Source organism: Molossus molossus, unplaced genomic scaffold (genome assembly GCF_014108415.1).
Source record: "Molossus molossus isolate mMolMol1 unplaced genomic scaffold, mMolMol1.p scaffold_m16_p_1, whole genome shotgun sequence".
In the NCBI taxonomy this organism is placed as follows: domain Eukaryota; kingdom Metazoa; phylum Chordata; class Mammalia; order Chiroptera; family Molossidae; genus Molossus; species Molossus molossus.
Window position 1 is genome coordinate 73,305,272 of NW_023425344.1, and position 27,141 is coordinate 73,332,412.

The 27,141-nt window shown below is 36.5% G+C and overlaps 1 protein-coding gene across 12 annotated transcripts in view; it reads left to right on the forward strand.

The window, feature by feature from the left end:
- Positions 1–27,141, forward strand: part of PDLIM5 (PDZ and LIM domain 5) — a 205,750-nt gene that overhangs the window by 43,031 nt on the left and 135,578 nt on the right. For all 12 annotated transcript variants that reach the window (XM_036263313.1, XM_036263328.1, XM_036263337.1 and 9 more), the window contains one exon: positions 24,913–25,064. In XM_036263313.1, the coding sequence (XP_036119206.1) occupies positions 24,913–25,064 (152 nt within the window). The remainder of the gene's footprint in view (positions 1–24,912; positions 25,065–27,141) is intronic.

A 27,141-nucleotide genomic window follows, 5' to 3' on the forward strand; every position in this document is an offset into this window, starting at 1 on the left:
ATGAAATATAGTTAATAGATGCTTTTGTATTTTTATATATTATGTTGACTTTTTATATATTTTGCTATTGTAATGATGTTTTCCCAGCTCAGAATCTTCATACATACTAATCTTTTTTTTTTTTTTTAAATTATTTCTGCCTGGATAACACCTGGACTTTGTGTGTCACCTGATTGACACCTAGACTGGATGAGACACCCATATTATTTATTCTCATAATACCTTACATTTAAAAAGGTAGTACATTTATGAGAATTGTATTGAAGTACCATAATTTTGCTAATTATTTAGTCTACTTTCTGTACTAACTTCACAAAGGCAGAACCTTTTATTTTTGTTGTTGTTTTTCACTGCTGTATTGCCTATTTCTCATTGCCTACCTGGTGCTTAATGGATACATATAGTATGAACGAATATATGCATGCATCCATTGTTTGTTTTTTAATCCTTACCTGAGGATATTTTTTTCCCATTGATTTTTACAGAGAGTGGAAGGGTAGCGGGGGGGGAGAGAGAGAAACATCGATGTGAGAGACACATCGATTGATTGCCTCCCACACATGCCCTAACCGGGGCTGGGGATCAAACCTGCAACCCATATATGTGCCCTTGATCAGAAATCAGACCCAGACCCTTTGGTCCTTGTTCTGATGCTCTAACCACTGAGCAACACCGGCATATGTCCATTGTAAGATGAGGAAGGGGAAACTTAAGCAAGAGGGAAGATCTCTGAATAATATATAGTTTTCGAGGTTCTTTTCCTCTTCTACCTGTGTTTTGGAAATAAGTTCTTAAATCCTTAATGTGTGACTGTTCACAAAGTAATTGTGTTTTTGATCAAAACTGTTTCACTTCATTATGTGACATCATAATTATAACTGTCTGATATTTTATTCTCATTTAGCAGACAGCTCAAACACTAGGTATAAAGCTGTTTGTGGAATAAATACTGGGAGAAGAAACTTTACACAAAGATTCTTTCTTTAAAAAAATTAAACAATTTGGTTTAACAAAAAATAGTTCACTCATTTCTTCTACTTCCTACCCCCTCCTCTAGCAGATCCAGTTTGTTCTCTGTATCTATGAGCTTGTTTTTTTCCCTTTAGATTCCATGTATAAGAGAGATCATATGGTAATTGTCTTTCTCTGACTTATTTCATTTAATGTAATACCCTTAAAGTCCAGTAATGTTTTTGCATGTGGCAAGATTTCATTACTATTTTTAAAAATATGTTTTATTGATTTTTTTTTTTTTAGAGAGAGTGAAAGGGAGAGAGAGATAGAAACATCGATGTGAGAGAGAAACATCAATCAGCTGCCTCCTGCTTGCCCCCTATTGGGGATTGAGCCTGCAACCTGGGCATGTGCCCTGACTAGGAATTGAACCAGGACCTCTCATTCCATTGGATAATGTTCGACCACTAAGCCACACTGGCTGGGCAAGATTTCATTATTTTTAATGGCTGAATAATATTCCATTTTGTGTGTGGTTACAATTTCATCCATTGATGGACAGTTAGGTCTCCATATCTTGGCTATTGTAAATAATGCTTAAGTGAACATGGGGTGCATATATCTTTTTGGGTTAATGTTTTTTTTCTTCAGATAAATACCCAGAATTGGAATTGCTGGATCATATGGTAGTACAATTCTTAATTTTTTGAGGAACCCCCATACTGTTTTTCATAGTGGTACCAATTTACATTTCTACCAACTGTGCATAAGGGTTTTCTTTTCTCTGTGTCCCCAATACTTATTATGTGTCTTTTTGATAATATTCATTGTAATTAGTATAAGGTAGTGTCTTATTATGGCTTTGATTTGCATTGCCCTGGTAATTAATAATGTTGAACATGTTTTTATGTACCTGCAGGCCAACTTATGACTTCTTTGGAAAAATATCTATTCAGATCTTCTGCCCATATTTTTCATTGGATTGTTTATTTATTTTTTTGTTATTGAGTTGCATGAGTTCTTTATATGTTTTGGGTATTAGCTCTTGATCAGATGTATGACTTGTAAATTCTTTTTCCATTCAGTAGAGTGCCTTTTTATCTTGTTAATTGCTTCCTTTGCTATGTATAAGCTTTATAGTATGATATAATTCCACTTATTTGTGCCTTTATTGCTTTTGATTTTGGTATCAGAGTCAAATAATCATTGTCAAGACCTATGTCAAGGAGCTTGCGAAAATTCTTCCAGTTATTTACTGGTTTCGGTCTTAACGTTCAATGTTTTAATCCATTTGATACTTTTGTGTATGGTGTAAGATAGTAGTTTTATTCTTTTGCATGTGACAGTCTTAATTTTACCAGCACCATTTATTAAAGAGACTATCCTTTCCCCATTGTATATTCTTGTGTTTTTTGTTTTTTTTTTTCCTAAATTAATTGGCAATATATGCATGGGTTTATTTCTGGGGTCTTTATTCTGTTCCATTCATCTATGGGTCTGTTTTTATGCCAGTACCATACTGTTTTTATTACCATAGCTTTGTATGTAGCTTGAAATGAGCAAATGTGATGCCTCCAGCTTTGTTCTTTTTTTTTGCCAAGATTGCTTTGTTGATTTTATTTCGTGTGTGTGTGTGGTTCCATAGACATTTTAGGATTATTTGTCTGTTTCTTTGAAAAATGCCATTGAGATTTTGATAAGGATTGCATTGAATCTGTAGATTGTTTTAGGTATTACGGACATTTTATATATTTATTTATTTATATTTTTATGGTTGACACTATTGCAGATGTTCCTCATTCTCCCCCACCCCTGCCTTTTGCCCACCTCCACCCAGCTCTTTTTTTTTTAAATCCTTACCCAAGAATATGATTTTACTGATACTTAGAGAGAAAGGAAGGGACAGAGAGAGAAACACCATATGAAAGAGAAACATGGATACATTGCCTCCTGTATGTGCCCCAAACAGAGATTGTACCCACAACCTAGGTATGTGTCCTAACCAGGTATTGAATCTGCAACTTTTTTAGTGTATGGGATGAAGCTCCAACCAACTGAGCCACCTGGCCAGGGCAGTATGGACATTTTAACAATATTGATTCTTCTAATCCATAAGTATGGAGTATTTTCTTCAATTTCTTTTATTATGTCATTAGTTTTCAACATACAAATCTTTCACCTCCTTAAATGTATTCCTTTTTATTTTTTGATGCAATTGTAAATGGGACCATTTTATTTATTTCTCTTTTGATATTTTGTTATTTGTGTACAGAAACATAACAGAGTTTTGTGTATTGATTTTGAATCCAGCAACTCTACTGAATTTTTTTATTAATATTTTTTGATAGAGTCTTTAGGGTTTTCTTTATATAATATGTCACCTGGAATGAGTGACAATTTTAATTCTCTCTTTCCAACTTGAATGCCTTTTATTTCTTTTTCTTGCCTAATTGCTGTATGTATGTTGAATAAAAGTGGTGAGAGTGGGCATTCTTGTTTTATCCCTGGTCTTAGAGGTGAGGCTTCTAGCTTTTCACCATTGAGTATAACGTTAACCGTGGATTTGTCATAGGTAGTCTTTATGGTACATTTTCTCTATATCCATTTTGCTGAGAGTTTTTAGGGATTGACCAAAAAGAGAGAGAGAGAGAGAGAGAGAGAGAGAGAACTCATGGACATGGATGACAGAGTGGTGATTGTGGGGGCTGGGAGAGAGGTAGGTGGATGTAGGAGAGGGCAAATGGGATAATTGGTGATGGAAAAATTAAATAAAATAGATGTTGAAATTTTTCATGCTATTTCTGAATCAACTGAAATGATCATGTGATTATCCTGCATTTTGTTACTGTGCTATATTATACTGACTGATTTGCTGATGTTGAATCATCCTTGCATTCCTGGACTAAATTCCAGTTGATCATGGTGTATAATCCATTTATTTATTTTTTTAAATTCTTGAGAACATTTTTACATTCATCTTCAGATAGAGCAAGAGAGAGGGAGGATGAGAGAGAGAAACATTGATGTGTCACACATCGACTGGCTGCCATCCACATGACCCCAACTGGGGCTGGGGACAAACAAACTGCAACCAAAGCACATGCCTTTAGCGGGAACCGAACCCGACTCTCTCTGGACTGTGGGCTGACGCTCTAACCGCTGAGCCAAACCAGCCAGGGCTGTATTATCCTTTTAATGGATTATTTAATTTGGTTTGCTGATACTTTGTTGAGGATATCTGCATCTTTGATCATCAGGGATATTGGCCTTTAATTTTTGTTTCTGTGGCATCCTTGTCTGGTTTTGGTGTCAATAGTGGCCTCATAAATTGAGTTTGGAGAAATTCTTTTCACTTCATTTTTTTGGAAGAGTTTAAGAGGTTTCTGGTATTAATTGATTTTTAAATGTGTGGTTGAAGTCATCTGTGAAAGTGTCTGGTCCTGAACTTTTGTGTGTTGGGAGGTTTTTGATTACTGATTCAACTTACTTAGTAGTTGTCAGTGTGTTCAAATTTCCTGTTTTATTATGAGTTACTCTTGGTAGTTTGTATATTTCTAGGAATTTATCCATTTCTTCTAGGTTGTTCAATTTGTTGTATAATTGTTCATAGTAGTCTCTCATGATCCTCTTTATTTCTGTGGTATCAGTTAATATCTTTCATTTCTTATTTTATTTATTTGCGTCCATAGGCTTTTATTGGAAATCATTTTTCATGGAATTCTTTGGGCTGGGCATTGTGGTCTGCTGTTGTAGATGGACCACATATGAATGAGGGCTTGAACACTTTAAAAATAACGTGAGCGCTGGCCGGTTTGGCTCAGCGGTTGGAGTGTCGGCCTGCGGTACAGAGAGACTCGGGTTCGGTTCCCGCTAAGGGCATGTACCTCGGCTGCAGTTTGTCCCCGGCCCTGGTTGGTTGTGCGGGTGGCAGCCACTCGATGTGTCCCTTCACATCGATGTTTCTCTCTCTCTCTCTTCCTCTCTCTCCCTCCCGCTCTATCTGAACAAAAAATGGAAAAATGTCCTCGGTTGAGGATTAAAAAATAATAATAATAAATAAATAAATAAATAAAAATAACTTGAGCCCTGGCTGGTTTGGCTCAGAGGTTAGAGCGTTGGCCCGCAGACCAGAGAGTCCTCGATTTGGTTCCCACTAAGGGCATGTACCTCGGTTGCAGTTTGTCCCTGCCCTGGTTGGGGTCATGTGGGTGGCGACCAATCGATGTGTCTTTTTCACATCAATGTTTCTCTCTCTTTCTTCCTCCCTTTATCCTTCCTGCTCTATCTGAAGATAAATGCAAAAATGCCTTTGGGTGAGGATAAAAAAAAAACAACTTGAAATAAAATTGATTAGACCAGATGTTCACCACAATATACTTTATGTTAATGGATATTTCTGGAATAAATGAAGTCATCGATGTAGAAGGTATTTCTATGGTCAAGAAACATAAATTATTACCTTGTTTTATTGCTGTGACCACAGCCTTTATTCAGTTATAGGAGATGAAACATAAAATGGGAAAGAGTAATTATTCATATCTTTTCTTCCCCTTTCATAAGAGTAAACTTAAACTTTAATTCATTTATTTGTTTATACATTTATTGAATAAGTACTGCATTTATAAGGTTCAAATAAAATAACTGTACATAACAATCTCTTTGTTACCACTGTCTGCTATGCTTTGTTCCAAATGAGTAACTTCTTATATCTCTCAGTCTCCTTCGTGCCCAACCTCCAGATCAGTAGTCATGATTAATAGTTTTATGGGAATTATTTCACAAATTTTTTATGCATATAGTGACAGATACGAATTTATGCTTATTTTCCCCTTTCCTCCTACAAAAATGGCAGCATTATGCGGACACTGTTCTGTGCCTCACTTTTTTTTTTTAACTTAATCTGTGCTATATATAGATTTTGCCTTGTCATTACTTAAAAGCTTCCTCATTTTTCAGTTTTAATGAGGTATAATTAAGAAATAATTTCTCAATTTTCTTTACAATTGCAAAGAATTTTACTGCACAGATGTCACATAACGTATCAACTATTAGAGGTTCTGCTATCATGTTTTAAAAAACGTGAATTTTTCCAACACAGTTGACATCAGGGAGCAATTTGACCATAATGGTAATTTTGCGTTTGCTTATGTGTGATTTAGTCTGGGAGAATCACTAGTTAAACATAGAAACCTGGCACCCAGCTGAACTGAACCACTTAGAACTACATAAAACACACGCCCTATCATTACTGTGTCATCGAATGTGTTACGAGCCACCTCCATCCATATCTGATGTTATAGCTTTCCATTCTATTTCAGATAACCCTCCTTCCATCATGTCACTATCGCCAACTTCTAGCAAACTTCTGGTCTTTTTCAAGGTGCAGTCTCAGGGTTGTGACTTACCCCTATTTGTTTCATTAGCCGTATTTTCCCTATAAGGTTCTAATAGCATGGTTTTGCACAGTATTTTTAGGAACATATATTTTGCATTATAGCAGAACTGACTGTATATGATTTTACTCATGCGTGAAGATATTTGTAGTATAAATTCCCAGAGATAGAATTGCTGCATCAAAAACTATATATACACATTTGTGATTTTAACATATATTGCTGAACTGCCCACTAGTAATGTATGAACGTGCCTGTTTCACTATATCCTGACAACATGCATTTATCACATTTATAGATTATCTTTCTCATAGGTGAAAACTTATCTTAGTTTTTACATGCTTTTCTGTGTTTTAAGAACCGTATATATGTTCTTTTGTGGGGCAAAGTCTTTTAGTATAAAAGCCTTATACATAGTAGAGAATATAAAAGTGTATTACTTTGACAGTGGTGACTATTTGCACATGAATAACTGAAAAGTATAATTTTAAAAAATAAGTTACTATGCGTGTTAGCAAAAGTAGCTCCTTTTAGAGCATCTTAAAACCTTGTAAGCCCTGGCCCTGGCTGGTTTGGCTCAGTGGTTAGAGCGTCAGCCTGCGGTCCAGAGAGACCTGGGTTCGGTTCCCGCTAAGGGCACATACCTAGGTTGTCGTGCGGGAGGCAGCCACTTGATGTGTCCCTTTCACGTGGATGTTTCTCTCTCTCTCTTCCTCTCTTTCCCCCTCTCTCCCTCCCACTCTGTCTGAACAGAAAATGGAAAAATGTCCTCAGGTGAGGATTAAAAAAAAAAAGAATAAAAAAAACCACCTTGTAAGCCCTGGCTGGTTTGGCTCAGCGGTTAGAGCATTGGCCTGCGGTCCAGAGAGACCCAGCTTCAGTTCCCCCTAAGGGCACGTACCTTGATTGCGGTTTGTTCCCTGCTCTGGTTGGGTGGTGCGGGTGGCAACCACTCAATGTTTCGCTCTCTCTCCCTCTCTCTCCCTCCCACTCTAGCTGAACAAAAAACGAAAAAATGTCCTCGGGTGAGGATAAAAAAACAAAAAAACCTTGTAAGATTATTTGAAGTTGTGAATTTTATTAACATGTGAATTCTTTCATTAATTTTTAGCCAAAGGGACATGTGTAAACACAGTTAACATTTTAATGGATCTTCTAATGTTAAGGATTAATATCTAGCCTCAGGAAATTTTACATAAGTTGCGCATACATTTTTTTACATTGGGGAATTGAAGGTGGGGTAAAGAGAGGAAGGAGAATATTAAAAAAGATAAAAAGATAAAAGCATCAGAAATGTTCAGCCTTGAATGTGCCATAAAATAAGTTGTAGCAACTGAAATGATATTTCTTTTAAAATTTTTATTTCCTTCTACCTATTTTCAAAATATAGGGTTTAAAGAAGGAAAATTTTAAATTTCCCATAACTACATTGTCTCATCCTTTCTGGTAATTCCTGTTAACAATGAGAAAAAAAAAATTTTTTTTAATTTCTAAAAATATTTTAGGTCCTTCAAAATATGATATTTAGGGTATGGAACGTGGTCTTTGATGTTTTAATACAGTGTTATTTAAAGTGTTGTCCATGAAGTTGTCAATTTGTGTTAAGTTCAGAAATTGGGAGTATTTACAAATTTTTATGGCAATTTGACCCAATAATTTCATGTCTGTGGAATCAAATAATAAAAATTGGGGGCTTTTATTTTATATATATATATAATTTCTAAATTAATTTTTCTGATAATATTTTTATCGCTGTATATTTACTAAAATGTTGATGTGAAACAGATTGGACATTCCATTAAAAGATTATTATTCTTAGATACTTTGATGTCATTGATAAATCATTTGAGCTGGCCTTATTCCTCTGCTCATCTCCTCAGAGAGGCTTTCATGATCTTTCATCAAGGACATGCCAGGGAAGATCCTCCCACCAACATAAAAATGCTGAGAGTAATACCCCATTCTGGAAGGTAGAACAGTGCAGACCAACTTCTTTCCTCTTCAGAGGAGCCTTTACATTGGACTTTGCAGTAAGATTGATTCAGTTTTAAAGTGAAGAAAGAAGATTTTGAGGGCTTCGTTATTTTCTGCCACTTTCCCTCTCTTCCTTCACTTTCTCTTCTCTATTTCTCCTCCTTCTTCCTCCTCCCTTCTCTTCTCCTGCTCCCTTTGTTTCTCTTCCTTTTTGATCTGAATGGTTAACAATTTGGACTGAGGAATTTTATTTTAAACTTATGTGATGTTGGATAACTGTGTTCCTACTGGAAGCTAGATAAGGCTTAGAGAGAGAGAATCAGGGTAGCAATTTAGAGGTGGGCTTAAAGGGAGAGAGATTTCCCTCTTGCTTTACTTTATCCGGTCTAGTTTATCTAAGTAAGAGGAACAGATGGATGGGATTTAGGGAATATACCCTTTAAGAATAAAACGTGCATTTGGCTGGATGTTTAATGTGTTATCTCAAGAGGGAGAGTGGCAGGTGATGTGCCCAGTGGGAGGGCAGCCCATCTGGTGGTCATGAGATGGACTTTGGAATCATACATCCTAGGTTCCAACCCCAGTACTGTGACCTCCTAGCTGTGTGACCTTATAAGCTCTCTCTGCCTTAGTTTCCTCACTTACACATTGAGAAAGCTGGTACTTACTCTGCAGTGTTTTTATGAGGTTAAATGAGTTAATATGTGCAAAACATCCAACTCTGCAATGTTGTTTTCCCTTTCCTCCTCCACTTCCCTGCTATTAGCATCAAGCCTGCACCAGCCTTCATGCTGAAACAGTTATCTTTGTGAATGTTGCCACTGATGTAGGTACCAGCCAGATATATTAGAGGATGGGCACATGGCGAGGTTTCTTCCTTTCTAGTTTGCCATTTTGAATGTTTTTTAAATCAGCGAACAGAAGCTTGTGATAGTGACTGTCTTTTTCTTTTCAAGATTGGTGATATTAGCTGTTGGTTATTTCTTAAATTATCTCCCATATCCCTTTAGAACTGATCTTCACAAGACAGAGACAAGGAAAGATAAATTGTTAGAGTGGCAAGACGGCCTTGATGTTATTAGTCAAAAGTACCTCACCTCCCCCCTCCACATTTTCCGAACAGCTGAACAAGCTCCAGACAACTGAATTCACAGTTACCTAGTTTTGAAAATAACTTTCTTCAATGTTAATTCAGTATTTAAATTTTTGCTACGGGAGGATTCCTTAAGCTCTCTTTAGCCAGTCCATTTTTAATTGAGTAATACGGGGATTTTTCACTGACCTCTCCCAAAACAATATTGTTTCATAATAGCCTTTCATCATGGAAGAGGAAGATGGTTTTGATGGTTCAACTTCTTCTCAGTGGAACAAGAATAATAGTACTATTGGCCAGGTCATACGTGAGTTTATTTTAGAGAGCTACCAAGTTTCTCCTCCTTGGTTTATGTATCTATCACTTGGCCACCAGAAGGAATTCTTTTGTTACCAATTAAACCACCCAATCTCTGATGATGATCCTGTTTAAAAGGCTCAAACGTCTGATTAGCTCTACCAACTTTGATACCTGAGACTTGTTTTTTCTGTTTTTAAATCCTCATGTGAGGGTATGTTTTTATTAATTTGAGAGAGAGGAAAGGAGAGAGAGAAAAAAACCCATATGTGCCCTGACTGGGGATTGAATCCACAACTTGGGTATGTTCCCTAACTGGGAATCAAACCTGCAAACTTTTTTGGTGTATAGGATAATGTTCTAACCAACTGAGCCACCTGGCTAGGGTGAGACTTGCTTTTTATCTATCAAACATGCAAGAAAGGTCATTGGAACATCTAACTCCAGACCACTCACAGTTCTCCCCCTTTCCTATTCTCACTTTGTTCTGCTGGTTTCTTTTGGCTCCTGAACTGCAGGTTGTGTTATGGGCTATTAGCATCAAGTTATTTAACATGAACCTTTATAGTTATTACATGCAGAGTGATAGGGAAATTGACTATGCTTAGCTCACACAACATCTTTTTATTCTGTTTGGCGTGATGGCTATTACATCTGTATGGGACAATTTAAATATCCGGTGTAGAGAGAATTTACAGAACCCTCAGCAGTCAGAATTCTGTCTGACCTAGGAGATGACGTACTCCTTTGTTTCTTCCATTTACTAGTGTCGTCACAGTTTAACAGAAAGTTATTTTGATGTTGTCTTTTGAAGATATGTTTGTTATTTATTTTAATAATATGAATCCAGGTACTCTGACCTCTAGCTAGATTAAAACTCATATTTCATTTTATAGCATTTGCTATAGGAAAGCAAAAATGTTCACAATCTGATTGAAACTACTGTGTATAATGAGAATCAGAACTTTATGGTTTTATTACTATCATGGAGAAAGACCATTTACAACATGTAACCAAAATTGTGTAATGGTGTTCTTATGTCTGGTTGTTTACTCACCAGTAATCTATTGAATCCTTACAATATTTCTCATTTTCAGATTCAGATGTATCTTGTACAGTACCCATCGTACGTGACTGTCTGCCTTCTGCTTAGACATACCCAGGAATAGGAATCTCATTACTTTGCCAGGAAGTCATTTTATTTCTGGAATGTTCTGAATGCTTTCAAGTCTTTAACTGTGCTGAGAATTAAAATCCTTCTTTCTGGAATTTGTACCCGTGGACCCTAGTTCTTGCCATAGGATTATTAGATTCCTGAGGCTTCAGTCAGAGTTTCTAAATACGAATCTCTTGTAATAAGTCTCCATAGTTTATACTTTTGAAAAGTGTCCTGAGAGATTTTGATCAGCTAAGAGTACGAATTGCTGCTTTGAAAAACATAATTCTAGTCCACTCTTATATTATACAGTAGTCTTTTTGACACCATCCATTTTTAGTGAATAATTCCTGGTATGATGTAACTTCTGGTTCTTCTGTTCTGTGGTTGTTCCTCTGGTACTGAATTACACATAATATTTCTGATACAGCCTAAACATAGAATAAGTGAGACTAACACTTTCCCTGATGTGGAGAGTGCTTTTTTTTTTTTTTTTTTTAATGCAGCCTAAGGTTATATTACTACTTAAAAATATTTTTTTCAAAAACCCCAACAGACTGTCAGAGTATTGACTCATAGGGATAACATAGCCTTCTAAAATCGCCCTGATTTTATTTTTGTTGACTCCTTGTCAAGCCTTCTATTGAACTTGAATTTCTTGCTTTTGTATATTTTATTTATCTTCTAGTCAGTAAAAAGCTCTTAAGTCTGGCCCTAGCCAGTTTGGCCCAGTGATTAGAGCTCGGCCAGAGGACTGAAAGGTCTTGGGTTTGGTTCCCAGTCAAGGGCATGTGTCTCAGATGCAGGATCCATCCCCAGCCAGTTGATGTATCTCTCTCACATTGATGTTCCTCTCTCTCTCCCTCTATCCTTTCCACTCTATCTAAAAAATCAGTGGAAAAAAAATATCCTTGGGTGAGGATTAACAACAACAAAAAATTTAAGTCCTTTTTCCATAGCCCAGCACACTACTCTCTTTTCTACCCTGTTTTTTTGGCATCTACAGTTCATATACATACTTCCTAAGTCTATAACAAGTTGCTGGAAACAAATATTGAATCATATCCAATAAATTATTTTTAATGATTACAGAGTAATTATTAAGAGAAAATCAAGAAAGGAGATTTCATACATTTAATCAAACACCCAAATACAGTTTTAGATTTTAGAGTGGAAAACACAAATATAATAAAAATCCATTTCAGTTAGTGCTGGGTCGTGTGCCAGTTTTTTTGTTCTTTTTGTGTTTTATATTGCTTCAAGGAGAAAACTTTTGGGTTTGCAAATCATTTTGGTAAGGCAACATGCCTAGAGTCCCTTCTTTTTTTCTTGTTTCTTCCAAACAAAATAAATATAACAAAGGAAAAACAATACTTATTTGAAAAAAATCTTTACTCTTGAAACTTGCTATGACTCTTGAGAGAATTCTCAGTAAAAAATTATGTTTTTATTTTATTGGTTTCGTGCCAGTATAATTTTTAGTCCGTGAAGTGTGCCTGTGACTAAATAATCTGTTGCAACAAATAAGTTTCTTATCTTAGTGTTTTTGAGTGATTAGACATTATATGTGAGTATGAGCACATTGCTCTCTAGTTTATGTCTATACTGTTTAACAGTATAGCTGGAGACTGTTTAACAGTATAGCTGGAGAACTTATAGACTAGTTAGAAGATTTTGCTCCTGGAATCAAGAGTTTTCTAACAAATATAATATTGTATACTATTTTCCACCTTGCATGGAAGTTGAGGAAATGGCTTGTAATAATTGCCAGCAGAGAATAATAGCTAAGCTAACAAAGGCTTGCTAGATAGATTTCCTTGGAAATATATTCGTATTGTTCAACTTTTTGAATAGATGTTTGCATACATCAACATATTAAGGCAAAATGTTAATCTGTGAGCTAGAAGAACAGATGTAGATGTAGCATTTAAAAAAATATATATATATGTTTAATTTTAGAGAGAGGGAGGAGAGAGAGAGAGAGAGAAAAAAAAACATCTATGTGAGAGACAAACATCAATGTCTTGTCTCCCATGCACCCTGACTGGGGGTCGAGCCCACAACCTGGGCATGTGCCCTGATCAGGAATTGAACCAGTGACCTTTTGGTGCACGGGACAATGCCCAGCCAAATGAGCCATGCTGGCCAGGGCACAAATGTAGCATTTTTTAAATCTGTTATTTGATCTTGATCATTTTACATGTAGAAATAGAAGGTTTTATGAAAAGAGAAAGTACAAAAGTGCCTGGCATAGTGCCTGGCACGTAGTGAGTACTCAATAAATGGTAGTTAGTCTTATAAATATGACTTGTTAGTTATACATACCTTTAACAATTAAAAAATATAACACTCCCCAGCCCCAGAAGATACCTTATGGGCTGGTATATATCATGTATTCATAAACCATTTACTGAAAGACTGGGACCCATGTCAACTACTCTGGCATAACTCAAATACTTGTAAGTAAAACACTAATCTCTCATCATTCAGTAATGATCAACAGCGGTAGTACTATTAGTTTTGACTGACATAGGGAAAGGTCCTTATAGATTCTAGATTTACTTCTGCTAGTAAATTCTTGTTTTCTTTAACAATAGTGGCTTTAGTCTTATTTTTATATTTAAGTGACTCTGGCTCTTATTCTAATGAGAAGAGGTGGTTTTGTGTGTCATAGCACTGATGTCATGAGTGGGAAATGGGGTGAAATGAAACAGCAGACAGTATGTGTCAAGCATATTCTGCCCGGCATATCAAAGTCTTAGCCCCCTCTGCGGCCTCTCTCCCACCCCGAGCAGACTTGGCACATTTGGGAGCAGTGACATCGCTTGATATTTTGCTAACTGCTGTCAGCACCCTGCCCCTGCCAAGTCCACTGTTACCCTGAGCTCAGAGCATGTGGTGCACCAACTGCACCAGAACAAGACCCATTCAGTGTTGCTCCAGTCTTTTTTACTCTTAATTTAAAGAAAAAAAGCACAGTGGCACTGATGTAAGAACGTTTCCTTTCTATTTCTAGCTGCTATTGGTGATTGTGCTTTTGCTGTCTGTGGAGGAGTGAAACATCTAGAATAAATTAGCATTTGTGACTAGAGACCAGAGTGCTAGAAGTCATCTACCAACATTAGGTGCTAGCTTGATAAAAACCAACTGTGCACTGGTTTGTTGGGCTAGAGAACTAAACCTGGGAGTGTGGGAAAAGGCACAGGAGGCCTCTATGGGGTTGGTGGTAGTTAGGACCGAAACAAAGAGAACTGGGAGGAAAAGAATCCCTAGGACTTTTTTCCCCTCAACAAGTCCCAAGCCAGATAAATAAATTAATTTCATGTACAGAAACATTAATTCCATGGGTCCAAGTGTTGATGGGTCTTGGTTCTGAAAGGCTGCAGATGTTTGAGGAAAGCTGAGGCCATGCTTCCTGCGACAGGAATGGAGTGAAGACGTACTCATCTTTAAGCCACGAGGGAAAGTGCGTGGTAGAAAAAGCACTGACAGAAACCAAGAGTTGACAGGCATGGGTTTCTTAGAAGTAGTATGGCATCCCGGAGCAGTTGTGTTATAATGTAAGCAATCTGTTCTAAGCAGTGAAATTTTTAAGGAGACCACACTTGTTAATGTGGAAGCAACTTGGACACTTAGATTCTTCAGAAATTATTTTTGTCACATTTTATGCTCGTTTATTGTATGGCTTTGGCAACCTGGCCAGCCTGGACTGTCAGTTCCCTTGTCACTTTACTTTCTCCCTAAAGGGTAAACACCCTGCACTACCTGCCTTTCCCTGACAATGGTAGTGCTTTCTTCTTTTTTTTTTTAATCCTCATTCGAGGACATTTTTCCATATTTTGGTCAGATAGAGTGGGAGGGGGAGAGAAAGAGAGAGAAACATCGACGACGTGAAAGGGACACATCGAGGGGTTGCCACCTGCACGACCCAACCAGGGCTGGGGACAAACTGCAACCGAGGTATGTGCCTTTAGTGGGAACCGAACCCGGGTCTCTCTGGACCGGCAGGCCGATGCTCTAACTGCTGAGCCAAACCGGCCAGGGCGGTAGTGCTTTCTTATCATCGAGTCTTCCACATGCTTTTTGTTTTTGCCTAGAGCACATGCATGTCCTGTTTTGTTTCTGCACTCAGGGCAGTTGTCATCTCTCAAACATTCTTGCCACCTAAGTATATTAAATTAGTTATTCCAGTCTTTGAGTTATTGATAACTTTATACATTCTTTATTACCCTGTAGTGTCCAAAGTTATTTTAAAAATCTTTTCATGTCCCTGTGCCTGGAATGCTTTCGCTCTAGATATCTGCAGGGTTCTTTCTCTTACTTCATTTGAGTCTCTGTTCAAATGTTACCTCCCAGGAAGTTTACCCTGACTACGTACCTTAAAACAATGTCTCCTGATACTTTCTATCCCTGGACTTGACTTTGTTTTTCTTCTGTAAAACTTACTGTTTCCTGACATTTTATTACATATCTGTATTTGTTGTTGTTGATTGTCTCTTTCCCCCTGACTGAATTTAAGTTCCATGAGGGCAAAAGACTTCATTTTGTTTTTATGTAGTACCATGCCTAGATCAGCCTGGAACATAATAGACATTTGACCAGTATGTGTTGAATGATAGAACAAATGCTTTCACCAATAGCCTAATAATTATATCTTATATTTATTAACATCTGGTGCATATATAACCAGATTTTTATTTTATTTTAATCAATTTATTTATTTTTGTTACAGATATTTCTCCTTTCCTCCCCAGATACCCTCCTCCCTATCCTGCCCTCCACTTAACGTAGATTTCTAAATGTATGATAAACAAATGAAGGCATAATTTAGCATTAAATTTTAGAGGACTTAATGGCTCTCAGTGGAAAGAAGATTCTTGTCCTTTAGACTAATTTGTTCTAAAATAAAAAATTATTTAGGGTCTGAAAAAGTAGATAAGCTAGCTTCTCTCCTAGTCAGCTCCAGAACCCAGACTTTTGGGTTTCTTTTTTCTTTTTTTTTTATCCTCACCCGAGGATATTTTTCCATTTTTTGTACAGATAGAGTGGGAGGGAGAGAGAGAGAGAAACATCGACATGAAGGGACACATCGAGTGGCTGCCACCCGCACGACCAACCAGGGCCGGGGACAAACTGCAACTGAAGTACGTGCCCTTAGCGGGAACCGAACCCGGGTCTCTCCGGACCGCAGGCCGACGCTCTAACCGCTGAGCCAAACCGGCCAGGGCCAGACTTTTGGGTTTCTAATGTTGATGAGGTTTTAGGTTTTTAAAAAGCACACATATTTGCCATTTTAATGTTTTGTAATTGAGTAGTAAGAATAACATATATGAAGTGACTGGAAAATAATACAAACTTTATTTTAGTGCCAAAGCGAGTAGAAGATACTATTTACAATGACTGTTTAGCCTAATGAGAGATTGCAAAGTAAAGTCTGTGTAAATATTTGTTATGGTTTAGGGTTTAAAGAGACCCTAGAACATTTGATCCAATTTTCTTGTACAGCTGAGTAGAATGAGGCCAGAGATGTAAATGACTTCCCCAAGGTCACAGGATTTATTAGTGGTAGAGCTAGAATTACCCTCAAATTTCATTTGTAATACTAAGAGTTGCAAGGGTGTGGATAACAGATACTTTCTTACACATTGTGCAGAATTATTAATGGCCATTCTTGTAGCAGTCTGGTGTTATGAATCAAAAATTTTAATGTGCGTACCTTTTTAGAAACAACTCCTAAAGAAAAAATTAGATAAGTGTGCCAAAATAAATGTACAATATAATTAATCACTTTATGTTTAACATAAGAGTAAAAAAAAAAAGGGAAACAAATACTAAATAAGAATCTATGTATTAAATACCTTTAACTTCCAGTGTGGTAATTCATCAAATGTTTATTATGTATTATGTTTAAGTCCACATTCAATGGACCTAAAGAGAAATATAGTCATTTTCTAGAAGGAGCATCCTTTTGCAGACCAGCAAACTGTTGGTTCCAGTTTGAGATGAAATACGGACAGAAATGAAGAGTATCCAGAAACTTCTGTAGTTTGACAGAGTATAATGTTAAAAATTTTGGTTTTATATTTTGCCTGATTTATTTAAATGTTGCTTTTCTAGTAATTTATTATTATTATAAGTTACGGAAAAACTGATATATGGCAGATTGGCAGGGGTTGGGGGGACTTTCTCCAAAGTGTCTTTCACCACAGATAGTTTGAGGAACACCACTTTATGAAGAGTTGTATACACATGTGAGAAGCTAAACAGTATAACACAGATGAGGGAAAGAGCCATGCCTGTTCTTTTTAGAAATTTTCTCACACCCTGGCCGGTTTGGCTCAGCAGTTGGAGCATCAGCCTGCGGACCGGAGAGGCCCGGGTTCAGGTCCCACTAGGCCCTAGTGGCTAGGGCCACGTACCAAAAAAAAAAAAAAGAAATTTTCTCAGAACTCAGTATTGAATGTAGTGCCTTATTGGAATAGGCCTGCGATGTGCAACCTTTTTCATCTCAGGGCACATAAACTAATTACCAAAAATATATTTTTTTCCAAGCTGACAAAAGATACAGGTATAATTTTGATTCATTCTCACCAGACGTCTATTGTTATGTTGGCTGTTGATTGTTATGTTTTTTTTTTTTTGTTTTTTTTTATCCTCACCCGAGGACATTTTTCCATTTTTTGTTCAGGTAGAGTAGGAGGGGGAGAGAGGAACAGAGAGAGAGAGAAACATCGACGTGAAGGGACACATCGAGTGGCTGCCACCCGCACAACTGACCAGAGCCGGGGACAAACTGCAACCGAGGTACATGCCCTTAGCGGGAACCGAACCCTGGTCTCTCGGGACCGCAGGCCGACGCTCTAACCGCTGAGCCAAACCGGCCAGGGCGATTGTTATGTTTTTTTAAAATTTGATAGTCTGAGGGAAAAAAGTCAGTGCCCCTGACTAACTAGTCAGGTATTAAATGTTTTAAAAATTCTTGTGGCACACCAGTTGAAAATCTCTAGAAAAGGCTATTATTAAATGTTAACGATTTATACTATGAAGATTTTAAAAGTTTCTTAAAAGCAAGTAGATTTTTAAAGCTACATTTATCTTCCACTAATGTGAAATTATGATTTTGCACCATTTAGAATAAATATTAATTCTGCTTTGAGTTCTTAAATTTTTTTGATGTTAATGGAATTTTTTTTTTTTTTAAAACATCTTACTCTTGTGGTCATTGAAGGGCTTGTGATTTTTTTTTTTTTTTTTTTGTCTTAGAAGAATGCTGGCACTGGTGATTTAGAAACCACGTTTTGAGAAACACTGTTCTAAGGTTTCATTAAATCATTAGTTCTTAGCATTTTTGGGGTGATAGATGCCTTTGAGAATTTGGGAAAAGCTATAGACTGACTGAATGGAAAATACATGCATACTCACACACAATTTGCATACAATTTCAAGGAATTCATCTCATCATTGAACAGAACCAAATACACAGTGGGGGTTGAAATGTGTGGATATCAGTGTTAATCTGTTCCCAGATAAACTAGAGTTCACTAGTTTTTTTGGGTTTTTTTGGTACGTGCCCCTAGCTGGAACTGAACCCGGGACTCTCTGGTCCACAGGCTGATGCTCCAACTGCTAAGGCAAACCGGCCAGGGCCACTAGTTCATTTTTAACTATTATAGCTATTTGATATTTTTTTCTTTACTCTTTTTTTTATTATTATAGAGCGAATGCAGAGGAACACTACTTTTTCTGTAATTAACAAGTTTGTTTTTGAGATGTTTGTAGATGTGCCCTTTTTTTTTTTTTAACTACCATACTTTTTACATTTCTGGTGGAATTATATTCACACATTAACAAAAAAGTACATTAAATCTCTAGGCTTAAGCACACTGGATTAGCTAGAAAATGAAAGTGTTATGTGGCATCTTAATGATGAATTACAATTTAAGAAGGCATGTCAATTTTATTAGGACAGTCCTAGAGAAAAATAAAGGTGGTGTTTCAGTAAAGAAAGACTCATCATGAGAAATGCATTCAGGTTACTTGGACAAACTGTGAGCAGAAGCCCTGTGTTTAAAAGAAGAAGCTCAGTGGCTACATAATCATCCTCTTGTAAGGCATAATGACACATACTTTGAGATATTTGCCTCATTGCTACCATATAAGGTATGTGCTCAGACTTTTGGGTAAAATCGACTGCAGTTTGACTCATAAGCCAAAATCTAAGGCCCTTAGTTAAAGTAACTAGTGCTCACATGAGTCAGGATTTTACAGATTTACTCACAGAGAGACATCAGTAATTGCTTGTTTTATCTCACCATTCTAACCTACAAAAAAACAAATCATTTTATTTCACAGAAAAGGATATTAAAAGGATTGCAAAGTAGCCTCCAGTATTATTTTATTTTATTTTTTTATCCTTACCTTAGAAAACGTTAATTGATTTGAGAGAGAAACATCAATTGTGAGAGAGAAACATCGATCGATTGCCTCTTGTTTGCACCCTGACCAGGCATCTAATCAGCAACCTCAGTATATTGCCCTGACTGGGAATCAAACCACAACCTTTTTGGTGTATGGGATAACACTCCAAATAACTGAGCCACCTGGCCAGAGGGTAGCCTCCAGTTTTAAAGGGGCATGTTCACATTAGATGTCCAAGCCAGAGATTGGCATTTTATGTGTACTTGAGTAGTATTAATAGGCTGGTCAAGACACCAACACTATATAACCAGTAGTGCAAGACAGAACAACATTAAGTGCTAAGTAATATATTGTAGGGCAGATAGCACCAGAGTGATAGTAAATAAATTGGGATTTGAAAAAGCCTTAAAGGATATATTTTAAAAATTCAATATTTCTCAAATGTTTTTTACTTCTCACTTTAGTGGCTAAAAACTTCGCCACTTTTATTTGTGCTATTTGGTAGTGACAGAGTAGCACTCATCGCCTGTGAGTTCTCAGTTTTGGTGTAATGCTCATAAGTTCTTATGTGTTTTGTGGCGGGGGGGGAGGTGCAAAAATTCACACATACAATTTTCTGGGAAGTATGTGGGAGATGAACACCTAGAGACTTTCAACCATAGGCTCGTATATCTGGATTCAAATTTTTATTCTACAGTAGGTACATTCTAAAGCAAAATTAAAGATTGATCAATAATCCGGTGTTTTTAAAAAGACTTTTCTCAGTGCTTACCTCTACCTCAAGAAAATTCTGTTGGTTAGACTGATATAATTTTATTAATACATTTCTCCAAACTTTTGTAACATTACTGTTAGAAAAACAATAGCTTTTATTTTCCCATGGTTTAGTTCCCATGGTTTTTGGACATGGGAAGTTTCTGTTACTGTTTCATTCTGTAGCTGTCTTATTTATATATTCCCTTTTCACATTTACAAAGTCTGATGGCATTCCTGTCATGCCCTTGGTGTTAGGGTCATACATTTCCAAGCAGTCCATATTTGTTGAAAACATGCAGAAGGTCGAAAACTTGTACACTGGTCGTGGCTCATAATATAGGTCCTTGTCTCCTACTTGTTACCCATAGTATGTGAGAGGATAAGTTCCAAAGTCAGTTTCTTTTCATCCAGCATAGGTGATTCCTAGTGAACATCTAACTATGAAAATAGTATTATCTATATTATAAAATTATTTCTGTAATATAGTTGGGCATGTATATCTTCAGTAAATCATTTCTATTGCTGATACCTACTTTTTGAGTTTCGTAGCTGATGGCTCATTTTCAAGGGAAGGCAAATTGAAGGTTTGGGATACATACTGAGAATTCCCTAGTATTAAACACTTGTTTTATAAAAACTTATTTTAAAGAAAAATCTTAGGCAGTTCGACTTATTTAAAGTAGTATCTACCATATTGGGTTCTAACTTTTAAAAATGAAAGCTCATTTGTTTTTTGCGATAAGTTCAGTGATTGATTTGTTTCTGTGATGTGCTATCAAGAGATAATAGTCACAGGAAGGTAATAGGTATATATAGTCACTAATAGGTATATCTCTAACTCCTTACAAATCCCAAATAGCATGCTTCTTTGATGGTAAAATGTATTTTTTATTTAGTGCATTTTTGAGATCCTTGACTAAGTGGTATGCTATCTTGAAATACTAATTCTATTTCTAGTGCAATTTAATAAGGATATAGTACTACTTTTCTCTTTAATTAAAAAGTTTTAAGAAGAGCCCTGGCTGGCCAGGTAGCTCAGTTGGTTGGAACATCGTCCAGATATTGGAGTTCGATCCTTGGTTAGGGCACATAGAAGAATCAGCCAGTGAATGCATAAATAAGTGGAACAACAAATCTTTCTCTCTCTCTCTCAAATCAACAAATAAAAATTTAAAAAAATTTTAAGAAAAAATGCTGCTGGAACCACACATTTGTATAAAGGCTAAGCATTTGGGGAAGTTTAATTATAAATGTTATTTAAGCACAATAAAGTTACTGACTTCTTTGATGTTACACATAAGTATTACTATGAGTGAATTGGTTCTAAATTATAGTTACTAATTACAGTCATTTGGATTATTTTAGTTACCTAAGTCAAAATGTAACATCTACAATGAGTTATTTTGATCTGTTCAATTTAAGTAATATTTTGTGCATGTGCACATGGATGTTATTCACACCTAGGGATAAGGCCTGGATCTTGCTCACCAAGTCTGGGATACTTTCTGACCCTTTCTTCCTTCATGGTCTTGGTTCCCTGTTCCACTTCCTATACCAGTACCCTCCTGTGTTCCCCTTGCTATGTGTACTGTTGTTTTTTTTTTCTTCTTGTCCTTCCTGACCCCCAATTCAAGGCTCTTCATGAACATAACCTTATTGATTCTTATCCTCCGGCCTCTTGGGACTGGCAACACCTAACTGTCCTGGGATGTGGTGATATGTGGTCATTGTCCTGTGGGAATGGAGTTCAGAAAATTCAGACTTGGATGGTGGTAGGCGGGGAAGGAGAGGAGGACGTGGTCAGCTGGGCTCCTAATTATATGGTTTATTGAGCTCTGTTGCTAAATAAGGGGAAGGTTTAGGCTTAGAGAAGCAGAGGGAAGAGATTGAAGTGGGGATATTTGGTCTTCCTTAAAGGAGAGAAGGGAAAAGCCAGAAGGCTCTGACTGGTCAGTTTGAAAAAATGTCTTCTCTGTCCCTTAGGTCCATGAAGCAGGTGTCCAGCCTGTATGAATTGGTGGCATATAATCATCATCATCATCATCATCAAACATTTACTGTGCATTGAGTGATATATACTGTGCTTTTTAAAATTTAATCTCAACAGCTCAGTGAGGGAGGTGAAATTATAGTCCCCATTTTCAAGGAGAAATAGCTGAAATTTAGGCCTATTAAATTCACATCATACAATTAGTAGGTGGTAGAGCATGAATATAAACTCATGATTGTGTAACTTCAAAGTCTCTGCTCAGTACTGTGTTCTTACTTGCTATATGGACGTAGGCAAGTCATTTAATTTCTTTGAAGCTCTCTTTTCCCATCTGTAAAGATTCTGATAGTGGTAGAGAGCGATAAAGGGCCTCCAAAGTCCCTGACTTACAGTTGGTGCTCCATAAATAGTCCAGTTTTCTTTTTCTGGGTCATTTCTTTCTCAGGGCAGAAAAAGGCTATGTGAGAGGAGCTCCCTCTCCTAAATCACTGAAGAAAATTTGCCTTTGAGCATTTCCTAGTTAGAGTAAACTAGAATAAGCCCAAGTCTATGATGTCGTTTTCCTCTTGCATTCTCCCCTGCCCCACCCCCCCGCCCCACACAGAGTCTACCCATCTGCATCAATAAACAGAAGCTCAGAGGTAGTTCCAATGTGTGCAGCCATGTATGCTTGCAACTTAAGTGAGACCACAAAGCAGCGTTTTTAAAGAAGCATACAGCTACAGTTAAGTTGATAGAAAATTGGACAGCAGTACTGAAAAATACACTTAAAGATCAAAAGAAAAGCATTTGCTTGTGATTAGTTTGATTTATACTGGGTTTGACCCAGGAGCTTCCCACAACTGCTTCCTTCCTACAAATTGCGCATTTATGAAATATACACACCCTTATGGCTGTCATATAATACGTATAAGATTTACTGATGACAGAAACTTATTACTGCTTCAAACAAATGCAAGCTATTTAGGCTTGCAAAAACAAAGGAAAAATGAACTGTGCAGATAATGAGTGACCTTGTAGTTTTTTCCTTAGCTGCTCACAGTTCATAATAATACCTAATTAAAGGGGACATTTTATCTTTCTAATAAGTGCATGGCTTGAGGAAGTGGTTCTAGGGATAAATGAGGCTCAGGAGTATTCAGTGAGATGCCACCTTTAATAAATAAATAAATACATAAACCAGTAACAGTTGTTTGTTATTGTTATCAAGTATTATGTACTGTATGTAATTGTATGTACTGTACTTTTATAAGACTGGCTGCTTCAGCAGCATCACCACCCACACATAACTAATGCATTACCACAGCTATGATGTCACTAGGTGATAGGACTTTTTCAGTTTCATTATAATCTTATGGAACCACTGCTATATATGCAGTCATTGTTGACCAGGAATGTCCTTACACAGTAGTAAATGTCCTTATGACTGTAGCAAAACCATATCACTTAATGTACCTGTTAATTTATAATACTTTTTCCTAAATCCCAATATATAATAAATATATCTGCTGATACAGTATTTAAAAATATATGTAATAAGGTTCTATCTTAATTCTTTTCTTCTTGATCCTGTGATCCTGAAATCCAATTCATTTGATTTTTATTAAAATTTTTTTTTTTTTATCCTCACCCGAGGACATTTTTCCATTTTTTACTCAGATAGAGCGGGAAGGAGAGAGAGGAAGAGAGAGAAACATCGATGTGAAAGGGACACATCGAGTGGCCGCCACCCACACGACCCAACCAGGGCCGGGGACAAACTGCAGCCAAGGTACATGCCCTTAGCGGGAACCGAACCCGGGTCTCTGTGGACCGCAGGCTGACGCTCTAACCGCTGAGCCAAACCGGCCAGGGCATGATTTTTATTAAATTTTGAAACTACTCTGACAATCATGCAATATATTGTGTACAAATATACATATATATATATAATATAGTTACATTGATAAGTTTTATATGAGTTAAATTTTTATCTGTTATTCTAGAAATTTTATTATTTTAGTGTCAACATTTCATTGATTTTTGTTTTTTACCTTTAAATCTAGGCAGCTGAAAGGAGTTGTTTTTATTAGTATAAAGATGAAAACAAAATCACTATATACTATGTATATGAAAGAGACTGTTTTATTTGAAAGGTTTAACATATTACACCGTATATCCATTAGATTTTACATATCCTTACTAAAATAGATATTTTTTTCTATTTAGAAAAATTTTCTAGTAGAAAATTTTACAGAGAAGAAAAGAATGACTGGAGATTAAAGACTATGGTACACAAACATGTCTAATAGTCTCAGACATACTAGTTTCCCTCCCTGCCTGCTAGATGCCTGGAGCAGGAAACGATCCAATATACAAGATATTTGGGCCTGTGATCTAAAAGAATTTAACATCCCCAAACACTGGATATGAATTGGACTCAACTGGAGGGATTGTTCAGCAGATCCTCCATTTGTATTACTTTTTGTGCTCAAACAAAAATACAGCTGTCTAAAGAGTTTTAAAAATTACTTCTAAAAGTGTATTAAAATACCCAGTTCAGCTTACAGTTTTTTCTTTTTGCTAATATGCATTTTTCTTGGCTACTTCTCTTCCTCATTTGTAACAGTCACACTTACTTTTACGTAATAAAGAAATGGAAAAATTATCAGGGAACCTTTCTCATAAAATTATTTTAGTTTTATAGAGCAAATAAGAATTTAAGAAAATAAACATGAATGTTACTTAAATTTTAACTCTAGCTTTTAAATAATATAATTTTTATTACTATGTCTAACAGTATATTAATATACTTTTGATGTAAGCAAAAGTATAATTTTTATCTGTGTTTATTATTTATTGCTTAACAAGTGATACTCCTAATTAAATTTTTCTATTACAGCTAAAAGATGGTGGCAAAGCATCCCAGGCAAATGTGAGAATAGGCGATGTGCTTCTCAGCATTGACGGAATAAGTGCCCATGGGATGACTCACCTTGAAGCCCAGAACAAGATTAAGGGTTGTACAGGCTCTTTGAATATGACTCTGCAAAGGTAAATTGCTTTTTGTTTGGCTCTGAGAGAGAAAAACGACACTGGGGAATGTATTTTTGTATGTCTGATTCATAGTGTTAACTAAAAAGGAGTTTTTACTATCCTTTTCTCAGATAAATAAAAAATATAATGGTTCTTAAATTGAGTAATAGAGCAGTATAAGTATTGGTGAAAACTTTGGATTATTTCTCCATAAAAAGGCATGTATTCACATACAGAAATTGTGTGTACAGCTCAGTGAGTTTACGAATTCCTGAAATTTCTCAATGGAGCTCAGGCTAAGAATTCTTATTAAGGGATAAAATCCTTTGCCTTAATATTCTGGGCATTCTATTAGAGGGTGTTCTTTTAAGATATGGGTTGAGCCCTGGCTGGTTTTGCTCAGCAGTTAGAGCGTCGGCCTGCAGTCCAGAGAGACCCGGGTTCGGTTCCCGCTAAGGGCATGTACCTCGGTTGCAGTTTGTCCCCGGCCCTGGTTGGGTTGTGCGGGTGGCAACCACTCGATGTGTCCCTTTCACGTCGATGTCTCTCTCTCTCCCTCCCACTCTGTCTGAACCAAATATGGAAAGGTGTCCTAGGGTAAGGATTTAAAAAAAAGATAAGAGTTGACTTTTCTTAGTATAGTTTTTCTCTTTTTCCCTGGATAGAAAAATAATTTCTTAATATACTCATATGCAGTCCAGATTTTCTGAACTTACTATTTTTTTTTTTTTAAAGTTATCTGGCCTCAATTATAAAATGGCTAATCATGTCTTTCATGATACTATGTCAGACATTTTTAATATCTCAACATTTGACCTACATTGGAATTACCTGGATTGCTTTTTTGCTTTTTAAGCATACTGATAGGAATCAAAATCTCTGCAAGTAAGACACACACACAATACACACACACACACACACACATTAATCCACTCCTAAGGATATGCTTATGGATTAGAGAAGAGGGGAGAGAGAGAGAGAGAGAGAGAGAGGGAGACAGGTACATTGATGTGAGAGGTAACATCGATCAGTTGCCTTCCATCCACGCCCTGACTGGGGACTGAACCTGCAACTTAGGTAGGTGCCCTGACTGGGAATTGAACCCACAACCTTTTGGTATATGGGATGATGCTCCAATCAATTGAGCCACACCGGCCAGGGCTAAGAATTATATTTTAATAAGTTCCCTGTGAATATTATGAATTATAAAGTTAGAACCACTACAGTATCTTGGGCTGTGTGGAGGAGAAAGAAGAAATGAAGAGAGGGTGATTGAATGATAGCCCTGAACCTTTAGGTTTATAAGGAAGGTGGCTATCATTTATCAGGTGGTTATGGAAAGTTTTAAACAAGTTTTGTTTTTAATGATTGCAAAAGTGTTTCTACTTTATAAAATTTGGAAAACACCTTTTTCCCCAAAACATCTCAAAGTTTTTCATAAATTTTCTTGTGTATTGTAAATCTTTTAAGAGGGGAATAACATATGTGGTACCTTCCAGACATGTTTTGCTATGGAAACTTTTTTGAGTCTAACCTGGGACTATTTAAAGGATATATACAGGGTAAATTATATGTACTTGTCTGGAGGAGTATCGATTTAGTCTTAAAACTGAATAGTAAAATTTTTTATGAACTTAGACATATAGATATACTTTGATGTATCATGATTTTCTAACCAGTTTCTTTTTCTTACCCCCTTGAGGAAAATTCCTTTCAGTGGGACTGTTGAGTCAAAGGTTGTGTGTATATAAATTCTGGTAACTATTAACTATACATTTTCATGCCTATAAAAGTAATCAATGTGAAATATAACCTTGCTAAAAAGTTCTGTTTTGATAGTGTGCTTTCTGCCCATAAATGAAAGTACTCATTTTTATTTATGAGCATTTTTACTAAGTATGATTTTTGAAAGGGAACTTAGATGTCAAGAAGCCTAGCTTATATGAGATAGCAACAAAACAAAATAAATACAGATGATAATGGGCTGTTTCTTAAATTCTAAAGCTGAAAGTTTATGTAGGGTATAAGCTCTTCCCTTGGGCCATGTATCATTTCTTTCGTACCTGCTTACTTGTTTTCACATTGTGCCCCGTTT